Source organism: Nuphar pumila, chromosome 1 (assembly GCF_984573655.1).
Source record: "Nuphar pumila chromosome 1, dmNupPumi1.hap1.1, whole genome shotgun sequence".
Lineage (NCBI taxonomy): Eukaryota > Viridiplantae > Streptophyta > Magnoliopsida > Nymphaeales > Nymphaeaceae > Nuphar > Nuphar pumila.
The window spans coordinates 33,501,752-33,514,543 of record NC_143249.1 but is presented as its reverse complement, the minus strand read 5'-3'; the positions used below and the strand labels follow the sequence as shown (position 1 = coordinate 33,514,543).

Here is a 12,792-nt window from a genome sequence, read left to right as displayed (position 1 = left end):
AATACATATATCACATTCCTGGAAGGCTGAAAATTTCTGCAGTGTATTGTATTGAAAGTTTGGGTTCCGTGTATGACAACATGATACGATGCACTGCTACTCTTAAAATCGTGCAAAAAAACAATTGCACACCTCATGGGGTCTCATATGGATTGTGAACTTGTTTTAGTTTATTGATTGTGTTATTTAGTAAAATTCTCTTTGACTTTTCGAGCTGATTGTGATTGTTGTGCGTAATTTGAAAGTTGTAGATATTGAGATGGTTTCATGCATTTATTTTATGGTTTTATTTCAACTGATGCTTTTTTTTTTCATTTTAAGGCCCTTGTTGCGTTGAAGAAAGGCACTCAATTGCTGAAGTATGGATGCAAAGGGAAGCCTAAGTTTTGCCCATTTAGACTTTCTTATGTAGGTTTGCTCACCTTCTTCTTTATCTTTTCAAATACTTTTCAACTGGTGTATTTTCTTATTCAGCGTATTGCTATTCAAATAAATAAAATAAAAACTGGTCTTCAGATAAACACATGAAATAGTCAACTCTCTTAGTTCTTTGAAAAATCCATAATTTCTTAATGCAGCTCACTGTAATTGACATTTTTTGTGTGCATATAGTTGGCTTGAGATATAATGTTCATGATATAAATAGAAAATTAAGTTGCATTATTGAGCCGTTTTATCAGCTAAAGGGTTCTTTTATTTTGAATCAAATGTAGAGCTAATATTAAGGAACATTATCATGAACAAGAAAATGAGTTGGTTTGCAATATACCAAACCATGGTTGGCATTTTTGGAACTCAGTATCGGCATATGCAACTTGGTGACTCTTGCGAGCCATGGTTTTTCTTTAATTTATTAAAAATAAATGATAAATATGCAATTTGTAATACAAACTTATATTATTATTTATAAAATTGTCATATAAGTATGTTTTTATTATATATAAGGGAAATTTTCAAAAAACCACCAAACCTTTCTGTCTTACTCATGTGCACCAAAAGTTTGGGAGTTTGCAATTTCCCACCAAAGTTTCTACCAGGGTTAATCAAATAGCACCAAGTTTACTTACTCTAATAAATTTTGCTGATTATTTATTAAAATGACCATGCTACACCTTTCTCAAATGAGAGGGCTTAGATTTTAGAAAACCTTTTTAACCTTCATTTAATGCACCTCTCATTACTTCTCACCATCCTAATCCTCTCTCTCTAATTTAGATCCAAAAACACACATTTCCATATGAAACATTAGTTTTCACCAATTTCTTGATCAATCCCAAACAACTAAATAATTAGATCTTATATAAATCCATAACTTTTTATGATATATGAGTTGGATTTGAATCCAAATCCGTACTCTTTTTTTTAAGAATACCAATGATAGGGCTGTCAACGGATCGGATTAAGGTGAAGTTGAGGTCGACCTTGATCCATTCAGATAAACAATAACCGTGTGGGTTCGGGTTTGGTTAGTCATTGGTTTTAAAAATAAATATCCCATACACAAATCAATTTCATTTTTGCAATTCTCAAACTCCATCATATTTATTCAAACAGACTTCATTTAGCTAATGCAAGCTGTTGTTTGCTTATTGGTGGTGTGTTTTGCCTTTCAAAACAAAGGTCCGGGTTCAAGTCCCATTGCTTTCTTTTCAATGCAAGTTATAATGGCAAAAGGATGTTTTGCACAGCTGTATTTGGACTTCTAGTTCTACATGCGCCTCAACTATTGCAAGGGTAAAATGGTAACTTCAAAATATGGGTTAGTGTTAACACAGACAACTTAGCGTCAGTTTATGATTGGGCACATTTGATTAAACAATAACAAAACTTTGGGGGAAATTGCAAACTCCCAAAGTTTTGGTGTGCATATGAATTGGACCCAAAAGTTTGTTATTGTTTAATCAAACGTGCCCAATCATAAACCATGCCCTAAGTTGTCCCTGTGTTAACACTAACCCATATACATATCTTTGTTAATTTATATAAATATATATTTTATAAGTACAAAAACTCAGTATATTAATTTATATAAATATATATTTTTAGAAAGAGAGATAGGGGTTGTTGCATCGATTGTAAGGTTATACCAGGAGAAAGTGTAGCTACACAACATAGAGTCTTAATTTTAGATCTTAGAATTAGACAATGCCGCAAAAGGGATAGACATAGGATAGATCCTAGAATTAAGTGGTGGGCACTGAAAGGAGCTAAACAAGGAATGTTTGTAGAGCAGGTAGTTAAGGAAGTTGATTGGTGTCTCGAGGAGGATTCAGAATCAATGTGGAATAAGATAGCGGGTGGTATGAGAAAAGTAGCTAAGGAGGTATTGGGTGAGTCTAAAGGCGGTGCACCACTAGGTAAGGATACATCATGGTGGAACGAGGATGTCAAATTAGCTATTAAGGTTAAAAGAGAGTGTTATAGAAATCTAAGTAAGAGTCGTGATAATGAGAATTTGGAGAAGTATATGATAGCAAAGAAGGAAGCTAAAAAAGTTATTCGAAACGCGAGGGCTAAGGTATATAAGGAGGTTTATGACAAGTTGGATACCAAAGAAGGCGAGAAGGATATTTATAGGCTTGCAAAGATGAGAGATAGGAAATCGAAGGATTTGGGTATGGTTAGATGTATCAAAGATGAAACGCAAAGGGTTTTAGTCAAAGATGAGGAGATTAAGGAGAGATGGAAAGATTATTTTGATAAGCTATTTAATGATAGTCATGCTCAAGATCTTGGAGACTTCTCCATTCCTTTTCATGAGATAAATCGTGACTTCATGCGCAAGATTCAAAAGAAAGAAATTGCAGAGGCTTTGATGAAAATGAAATCAAGAAGGGCAGTTGGCCCAGATGGTATACCTATCGAGGCTTGGAAATGCTTGGGAGAGAAAGGTTTAGAATGGTTGACAAATCTTTTTAACTTGATTTGGCGAACAAATAAGATGCCTAATGAGTGGAGGAAGAGTACTTTGGTGCCTTTATATAAGAATAAGGGTGATATACAAGATTGCACAAACTATCGTGGTATAAAACTCATGAGTCATACTATGAAACTTTGGGAGAGGGTGATTGAGTCTAGGTTGAGGAAGGTTGTCATGATATCGGAGAATCAATTTGGTTTTATGCCTGGAAGATCAACCATGGAAGCTATACATCTTCTTAGACAACTTATTGAAAGATATAGAGAGAAGAACAAAGATTTACATATGGTTTTTATTGATTTAGAGAAGGCATACGATAGAGTACCTAGGGACGTTCTCTGGTGGACAATGATGAAGAAAGGTGTTTCTCTCAAGTACATTAGTATAATTAAAGATATGTATGAAGGAGTAGTAACCAATGTCCGCACTTGTGGAGGGGTGACAACCAATTTTCCGATAACGGTTGGGTTACATCAAGGATCTGCTTTAAGCCCTTTCTTATTTGCGATAGTGATGGATGAGCTTACGAGATCAATTCAAGAAAATGTACCGTGGTGTATGTTGTTTGCTGATGATATTGTTTTGATTGATGAGTCTAGAGCTGGGGTTAATGCTAAGTTAGAATTATGGAGACAGACATTGGAAGCTAGAGGTTTTAAGTTGAGTGAGAGTAAGACTGAATATATGGAATGTCGGTTTAGTAAGCAACGAAGTAGTGATGGGAGTGTAGTGAAGCTTGGTGAGCAAGATATACCGGTGAATGATTATTTCAAATATTTGGGATCCATCATTCAAAAGTATGGAGAAATTGATGGAGATGTAAATCATAGGATAAAGGTTGGGTGGATGAAATGGAAAAGTGCTACTGGAGTGTTGTGCGATCGTAGAATGCCATTGCGGTTGAAGGGAAAGTTTTATAGGACGACTATTAGACCCGCTTTACTATATGGACGGAATGTTGGGCTGCCAAGAGACATCATATTCAAAAAATGAGTGTAGCTGAGATGCGGATGCTTAGATGGATGTGTGGAAATACAATAAAAGATAAGATTCGGAACGAAGAGATACGTAAGAAGGTTGGTGTTGCACCCATTGAAAATAAGATGCGAGAGAATCGTTTACGGTGGTTTGGACATATTCGGCGAAGGCCTAATGATGCTCCAGTTAGAAGGTTGGAGAAATGGGAAAATATATTAGTTAAAAGAGGTCGGGGTAGGCCTAGGAAGACTTGGATGGAGATGATAGGAAAGGATATGAATGCTTTGAACCTCACCGAGGACATGGCGTTGGATAGAAATGATTGGAGGAAAAGGATTCATGTGGAAGACCCAAAATGAATTTCTTTTTTGGTTCATATCGCTGACCCCAATTGTTTTGGGATGAAGGCGTAGTTGTTGTTGTTGTTGTTATTAATTTTAAATATGGATTTCTCATATACATATATATAAAATAGGACAAGCACATGTAATTTCAAACTTTTAATGTTTCTTAGTTACAGAAAAAGAGCAACTTATACCAACGGGGGCTCCATTTGTTTGGTAGGAGCTGTTAGTGCACGTCACCTTGTGTTGGGGCGTTGCAAGTTCAAATCCCAATGGTATGATGTATAACTGGTGGGGGTCTGCCTAACCCCAGCTTGCCTATCGAAAAAAAGAGCAACCTATATTTATAGGTATAAATATGATAAGAAGAGAAAAAATCATGAGTAAAAAATAAAAATGAAAAAGAGTATTGGTTAGGCTTGTGGTTGGCAAATGGAGTGGTTGATAGTTAAAGAAGAAAAAAAGGACATGCTTAATTGGGTGTGGATAATGGTGCCTAAGCTTATTCAAAACAAAATATAATTAGTAAGTTTGTAAGTACTGTATCATTACCCGTATCGGTGGGGCCCTAAGTAATACCGTATTGTATCGTATTGTAAATGTATCATAATTTTTTAATAAAAAAACCCAGAAAAAATTAGCAAAAATTCTAAAAAAAATATCACATGAAATAATGATGAATTGCACAAAATACAACCATAAAATCACATATAAAGCATTTATGTCTTTATGAGCTGCTTAAGACATCATCAGATATTAAATATCTTGCAATTAAAAACATGCTACAAGACTCAATACTTTCATATTACATAAACAAAAATATTATGGCAATAGTTGCACTGGATTTTTAATTGGTTTTCATTCATTACTCGAGTGTTCCATTGCCATGCCGGATCATCTTATGCCATCTTTATTGGAGGAGTGTGGAGCCTGATTTCATAATAAAGATTTGTTTACCTTAACCCATATTCTTGAGTGAAAAAATGGTGAAAATGCACTTTTTTTTTACCTTAACCCACTTCTTTGGGTGAAAAAATAGTGGAAATGCACTTCTAATGGACAAATGGAGAAGTTGGCCCTCCAAAGGTATTTAAAACCCAAAATGAAAAAAAGTAACTTTCGGCATTTTTAAGGTGTGTTGTATGATATGGCACGCTATAGGGGTGTATTGTATGATAAACCCGATACAGATACGAGATACGAGTGGATATCGTATCGCAAAACCCAAAAGTAACGATATGTATACGGTGTGATACTTACAATACTGAGTAAAACTACTTAAAAAAACTTAAACTACATGCAAAGGAAAGCCATTAAAGAAGGTTAAATGTCATGCCTAATTGGGTGCAGGGGCAGTGCTTAACGTTTTAAAAGGAGATGACTTAATTAGACTTAATTAAAAAATGAAACATTCTAAAAAATGTGAACTGCATGTAACCAAATAAGTAAAGTCATTGTATGTTTGATTGGGTGAAGGGGTAATGCATTAAGAAAAGTGGCTAAATTTATTGGCCGAGTCCTTTAAAAATGGTTATATGACTTGGTTTGACTTGGCCGAGTCCTTTAAAAACTTGGCCAACTCACCCGGGTTAGCATTAAAAAAGTGGATAAATTTATTGTTGAAGAACAAAAAAGGTAAATGAGACTCAGGCTGACTCGCCTGAGTCTAAAATAACTTGGCCAACTCGGCCGAATTTCAGCTAACTCAGTCGAGTCAAAACATTGACTTGGCGAGTTTTGTCCCAACTGAGTTTTACTATTTTTCTGACTTGCTCAGGGATCAATACGAGTCAACTCGGCCAAGTCACGAGTTGACTTGCCGAGTTTGCCAACAATGTACCAAACAGGTCCTATGCAACTACTTATTGCAGAGTTAATGATAAGGAACATAAATGTAAACACAAAAAGAAACAGGGAAGTGGCTTGTTCATGCAAATGCTTACTGATAGATCTCCATTTGAGTCATGCTTAAATCATGAATGCTATTATTAAAAATTTATAACTCAGGAATTTTGCTTGCACTTATTCCACCACAGTAACTAATTAGTTCAAGTTTCCCCACCTTTTCATCAATGGACTCTTTGACATATGCAAAGGAGTATGGTTAATTTGATGAATTCCTACCTCTGTGTCCGTCTCTTGTTGATGTTTGGATTTTTTAAGTACTCCATGGAAATGCAAAAAAGAATTGCTATGCCCATTCAAAACTTTCCCCAAATTTATAGGACAGCAACCTGATGCTATTATATAGGATTAATATTTGGTGCCTTTGATGGAACCAAATTATATGAAACTATTGAGCTGAAAATCATACGTTTTAGGTTTTTCTTTGTTTTTTGTAAATTAAATCTTATGAATCTAATCTACAATGTTTGTTTAGTGGGAAATGAGTTTTGAATCATATGATTGTGACACATAAGCAGGTTTTTTAAGGGCTTAAAAAATGAACGGTTTACAATGCACTAAAATTTCATGACTCAAAAAATCATATTTTTGGACTGAAATGACACGATCCAAGGCTTGATCCTTAGCAAACAAACCTTCCTGAACACATCTATATGGTCAGATTGAGTTGATAAAGCTTGAACCAATGATTTCTACCTCAATGGTTTCATATAATTTGGTGCCTTCAAAGGCACCAAATATTAACCCATATAATATATAACCAAATCTTTTGGAAGGGATCTAAACTATAGGCATCTGAGCTTCTTGTTTCTGGTCAATAGAATCTTCGTAAAATTAGTTTATGCATGTAAAAGCATAAATTCAATCCAAATTTATTGATTTTGCTCTGTGATGGAATTGGTCATATAGTTTCACTTTGTAATTAAGCTTACATGCACCCATATCTTACTTTTAAGCCTACCCACCATTTTTTCACCAACTAAGTTTTTTTCGTTAATTACTTTTTTAATGATCCACCACCCATTTGCCATTCACATGCCTTGATCTATGAAGTTTTTTTTCTTATTTATTTTTCGTGTTTTATTATCTTGACTAATTTATGCTATTGTGTTTATAATGGACTTTTATTGCATTTACTGTCTTTTATTCCTTACCACTAAGTCTCTCTCTTACACTAGTACACAAAAAAATGCATTTGTTGTTGCTTGTGCATCGGGTCTCTCTCTCTCTCAAACCCCGTCTCTTATCCTTCCGTCATTTAACGATTGTGAAAATGTCTTCAAAGAGACTATGTGCACAAATGCACAAGATGAACACTTGAAATGTGTGCACAAAGGCATAAGATGAACACTTACAAAAGAATACAAATGCACAAAGGCATGAAATAAAAAGAATCTTTATTGAATCCTTGAAAGAGTTTTTACAAAAGCTTAACAATTACAAAGGGGGTGAGACCCCTATTTATACACAATAGAACCCATGGAGGGGCTCCACATATAGACGTTGGAGCCCCTCCAACAGTCATGTTATTGACCGTTGGAGGGACCCAATGTCTATATGATGTGGGCCCCTCAATGGCTAAAGACAAAAAAACAAAAAAGAAAAAAATAAGAAAAAAAAGATACAAAAAGAAAAAGAGCATATTCAAAAAAGAATATGCGTGAAAATGAAAAAGATTATTTTGCCCTTATAAGGTATTAAATATATATATATATATATATATATTACATTTTAAGATCCCCCCTCAACTTATGGTGTAATGACCGAAAGTTTGCTAAGAAGAAAATTGAATTTTGGAGAACAGAGTGCCTTAGTAAAGAAGTCAACCAGTTGATATTCTGATGTTACATAAGTTAGATCAATGACTTTCTTCAGATATTCTTTTCTAACATAGTGTCAGTCCATCTCGATATGCTTCGTGCGTTTATGAAATGTGTGATTCTTGACAATATATATTGCACTCTTGTTGTCACAACACAACTTTGTAGGTCCTTGAACATGAACCCCTATATCTTTCAGCAACTGCCGAATCCACACAATTTTCATGGTTGAAGTTGTCATGGCTCGGTACTTAGCCTTAGTAGATGACAGAGACATCTTCTGTTGTTTCTTGCATATCTAAGAAATTAATGATTCACCTAAGAAGACACAAAAACCAGTGGTGTGGAGTGACGGTTATTTGGATCACCTCCCCAATCAGAGTAAGATGGTGATAGAAATACTTCCTTATTTATGAATCCCTTTATATATCGGATAATTCAAAGAATGACACTCATATGAACTGATGTAGGGGCATGCTGAAATTGACTCGCAACATGCACAACATGAGAGATATTTAGTCTAGTGATGCTAAGATATATCAAAGATCAAACGAGTTGCTTGTAAGGAGTGGGATTTTCTAGAGGAACCCCATCATCAATGTTCAGCTTTGTTCCTACTACTTCAAGAGTTTCGCAAATTTTGCCATCTGTAATTTCTGACATGTCAATAATCTCACAAGCAAGTTTAATTTGAGACAAAAAATAACTCCCGTGAGAGTAGGCAACTTCTATGCCTAAAAAATGTTTGAAACCCTAAGTTTGACATTTTAAAATTTTCTGTTAATGTAGACTTGATACTCTTAATTTCTTTGGCATCATCACCTGTGATTAACATATCATCTACATATAATAATAAAATCAGAATTCTTGTGTCAGATTTCTTTACAAACAATTCAGTGTCAGTATGACATGAAATAAAACAATTTTCTACCATTAAATTATTAAACCGATCATACCAAGCCTTGGGAGTCTGTTTTAAACCATAAAAAGCTTTTCGTAGACGAAAAACTTTACCTTTAGGAACCTCCATACTCGGAGGAGCATCCATATAAACTTTTTCATTTAGGTCTCCATTTAAAAATGCATTTTTAACATCCATTTGATATATGTTGTATTTTTTAATAGAGGCAATTGTAATTAGGCATCTAACAATGACCATTCGCTTAACGAGGGCAAAAGTTTTATCGTAATCTATTCCATATTCTTAACTATACCCTTTGGCAACTAGATGGGCTTTATACCTTTCAAGAGACCCATCAATCTTAGTTTTGACTTTGAAGACCCACCTACATCCTATTATTTTCTTTCCTCTAGGTAAATATTGAAATTCTCAAGTTTTAGCTTTTCTAAGAGCTTTAAGTTCATTATTCATTGTATCCCTCTATTCTACCAATTTCTTGGCTTCTTCAAAATTCTTACGTTTCACATATGAATAAATGGTACTAAAACATGCTCTATATTTAGGTGAGAAGGATTCATATGATATAAATCTAGAAGGATTTCTCCTAGTTCTTTCGGTCCTATGAAGATTATTTATTAAGGTAGGTTGACTTAATTCAATATATTTTTCAATTGCACTTCTAAAAGTATTTCTATCTCCATGGGTATAAGTGATTGGTTCACAAGATATTTCTTCTTCGATAGGTTGCTTAAGAAATTGAGAATTATTACTTTCTTGTGTATCATTACAAGGAGCATCAAATATCATTTCATCATCACCAGAAATATCATCATTTCTAGATAATAATTCAAACAAGAAGGAATAATCCACATTATCTCCATAAGGTTCATAATCTTCAAAACCACTGACATTTTCTAAAAATGTTACATTTCTAAAAACATATAATTTATCATTTTTAATATCATAACACCTAAATCCTTTTTGTGATTCCGAATATCCAAGAAGTGCACAAGGAATAACTTTTGGTAAAAGTTTATAAAAACAAAACATTTGCATCAAAAAATTGTTAGTCTATTATAATCGGGTTCCTTTTGATATGTAATTTGAAAAGGTGATATTTTATTTAAATTTTTTAAGGGAAGATGATTTATAAGATAAACGGATGCAAGAGCCGTCTCGACCCAAAATCTTTTAGGAATTTTTTGAGAAATAAGCAAGGTTCTAGTGGTTTCAACCAGTGTTTTAAAACTCGCTGAGTCAACTCGTTGACTCGGCTCGGCTCGCCCCTCCAGCGAGTCAACCCGGCAAGGCAAACTCGGTTTGCCAAAACTCGGGCTTGACTCGGCCTGACTCTGCTTGACTCGGCCTGACTCGGGCGAGTTTTGGGATGTTTGAAATTTGTTTTTTGAGTTTCAAATTACAGTTTCGAAATATATAAGTACATATATTTTAAGAAGGGTTACCCCCAGATTTTGTATAAAAAAGAAAATAAAAATCATTTAAAGATAAAAAAGCATTTAAATCCATAGAATAAAATCGCCATGTTGTTCGAACTATTGTTCACCCAGTGTTATCAACTTATTCTAGCAAAATATTTTAAAGAAATGATTCTCACTATATATGGCGGGTCAACTGTGCCTATGGGAAGTCACATTTAGGTTTCATCATCCATTTGTTATGTGAACAAGCATTGTACATATTCAAGTATTAGTAGTCTTTTTATAGTTGTGCCATTAATATATTTCCTGCATAGTTTTATACATGAGAAAATTGCTTATTTATGTTGATATTGGGCATTCTGTAAACTTTCAATATGCACATATATCCCTGTTTTACATTTATGGATTTGTTAGAGAGGGAATTAAAACTTTTAAAACAAGCTAGCATATATGATTGGCCATTTTAGGAACCTTAGGTAGTAGCAGACTGAACTCATGGTGACCAAATCCTCTAATTCAAGTCATGAATTAGTCAAAGTGCTTGTATAGATATCAAATTCAATTATTCAAGCAAACCTCTATAGCTCTTTGCAGTTGTTTTTATATTCTTACAGACGTTTGGAAACTATGTTTACTCAAAAACATGGTTTCAGACAAATTATATATTGTTTTTCTTTTAAAATCAAAAGTTAACAAAACCCAGTCCGAGTCACCGAGTTGACCTGCCGAGTCATGAGTCAATAAGGAACGAGTCGAGTTCCGAGTCATGGGTTTTAAAACCTTGGTTTCAACTATATGTTTATGTTTTCTTTCGGCTAAGCCATTTTGTTGAGGTATTTTGAGACATGATTTTTGATGGACAATTCCATTAATCTCAAGATAATTTTTAAATTCATTTGAGTGATTCTCCTCTGAAATTGGTCCTAAGAATCTTTAACTTGCCATTAAATTGATTTTTGATCGTCATGTGATAGGTCTTAAAAGACGTAAATACCTCATGTTTATGTTTAAGAAAATATATCCAACAATATCTAGAATAATCATAAACAACAATGACATAATAAGAGAATCCTTCTTTAGATATAACGGGTGCCAGTCCCCATACATCCGAGTGCACAAATTCAAATGGTTTGGTTATAAACATAGATCTTTGTGCAAAAAGCAAACTTTTCATTTTTTTCAAGAATACAGTCATTACAACTGAAGTCTTTTTTATAAAGATCTTTAACAAAATGCAAATAAGAAAGCTTGACAATATTGGGATGCACAAGATGTTTATGCCAAACATTTATATCTTTATGTTGGACAATGTTACAAAAAGAGTGTTTTGGAATTTGAATAAATTTCATGTAGTATTGATCGCATTTCCTAGCGCCTTCTCCAATCAACTTTCCAGACCGGCGATCCTGTATCCAATATTTATTTGATGAGAACTTGATATCACACCTATGGTTCGATAGTTGAGAGACTGAAAGCAAATTTAAATTTAGTTTAGGTATAAATCTAATTTTGGGAATAAAAAATTCTTGATTTTCAAAATTTTCAATCCCTTCGATTTCAAGAGAAGCACCATTCGCGGTTGAGACACAAGGAGATATAGTTTTTGTGTATTCAGAAAGAGCAAAAAAAATTTGGTGTCATATGAAAGGAGGCACCCGAATCTAAAAGCCAAGCTTACCGAGAGGAGAGAGGGTTGACATTGCGGCCTCGAAAATGAATCCCCTAAGAAGAGGTTGAAAAGTTTTCATAATTTGACTTAGTGATAGTGCTCCATTGTTGGAAGTAGATGAACTCTCTTCCTTGTGTGGTTAAAATATTGTAGACATGGTCACCTTCTTCCTTCATTTTGGACAAACTGGTTTAATGTGTCCCGGTTTTTTGCAAAAATGATAAATGATTTTACCATAATCTCTTCCTTGGTACCTTCCATTTTAGTCACCATTTTGACCGCCATCTTCTCTCGCTCCTTGATTTTGATTTTGGAATTTATTAAAATGAGGGGGTTTATATGTTTTCAAATTATTCCCCAGTCTAGAAACAACATAAGTTCTTTTATTTTCATCTTTTGTTGAATGAACGACCAACACATTTTGATTGGATTTGTTCATTCCCAAACTAATTTTTTCTCCACTTAGTTTAGTAAGAACATCTTCTAGAGGTGGAGAGATAAAAGAAGATAGAAGAGAGGATTAGTTTGCTTGAATTCGGGTTCAAGCCCATTCAAAAAATTGAAAAAGTGATATTTTTCTAATTGCTTGTGCCGTAGCTTAATAGTTTCTTCACTCCATTTTGGTTCAAGGAGTGCAAGTTCATCTCAAATGGATGATAACTCTACAAAGTATTCTCTAATAAATATTTCTCCTTGTTGAAGAGTCATTGCCCTTTTTTGAAGATAATATTTATGGGATAGATCTCTTGAGGTATACATCCTATCAAGGTATTCTCAAACTTGAAATGTCTTTTTAAATTTCAAAATATTGGCATT

General features: G+C 34.1%; 1 protein-coding gene across 1 annotated transcript in view; it reads left to right on the top strand.

Annotated features, from left to right (window-relative positions):
• Positions 1-12,792, top strand: part of LOC149848632 (PH, RCC1 and FYVE domains-containing protein 1-like) — a 33,777-nt gene that overhangs the window by 5,918 nt on the left and 15,067 nt on the right. Inside the window, exon 2 of the mRNA XM_090004915.1 lies at positions 322-408. Within this exon, the coding sequence (XP_089861041.1) occupies positions 322-408 (87 nt within the window). The remainder of the gene's footprint in view (positions 1-321; positions 409-12,792) is intronic.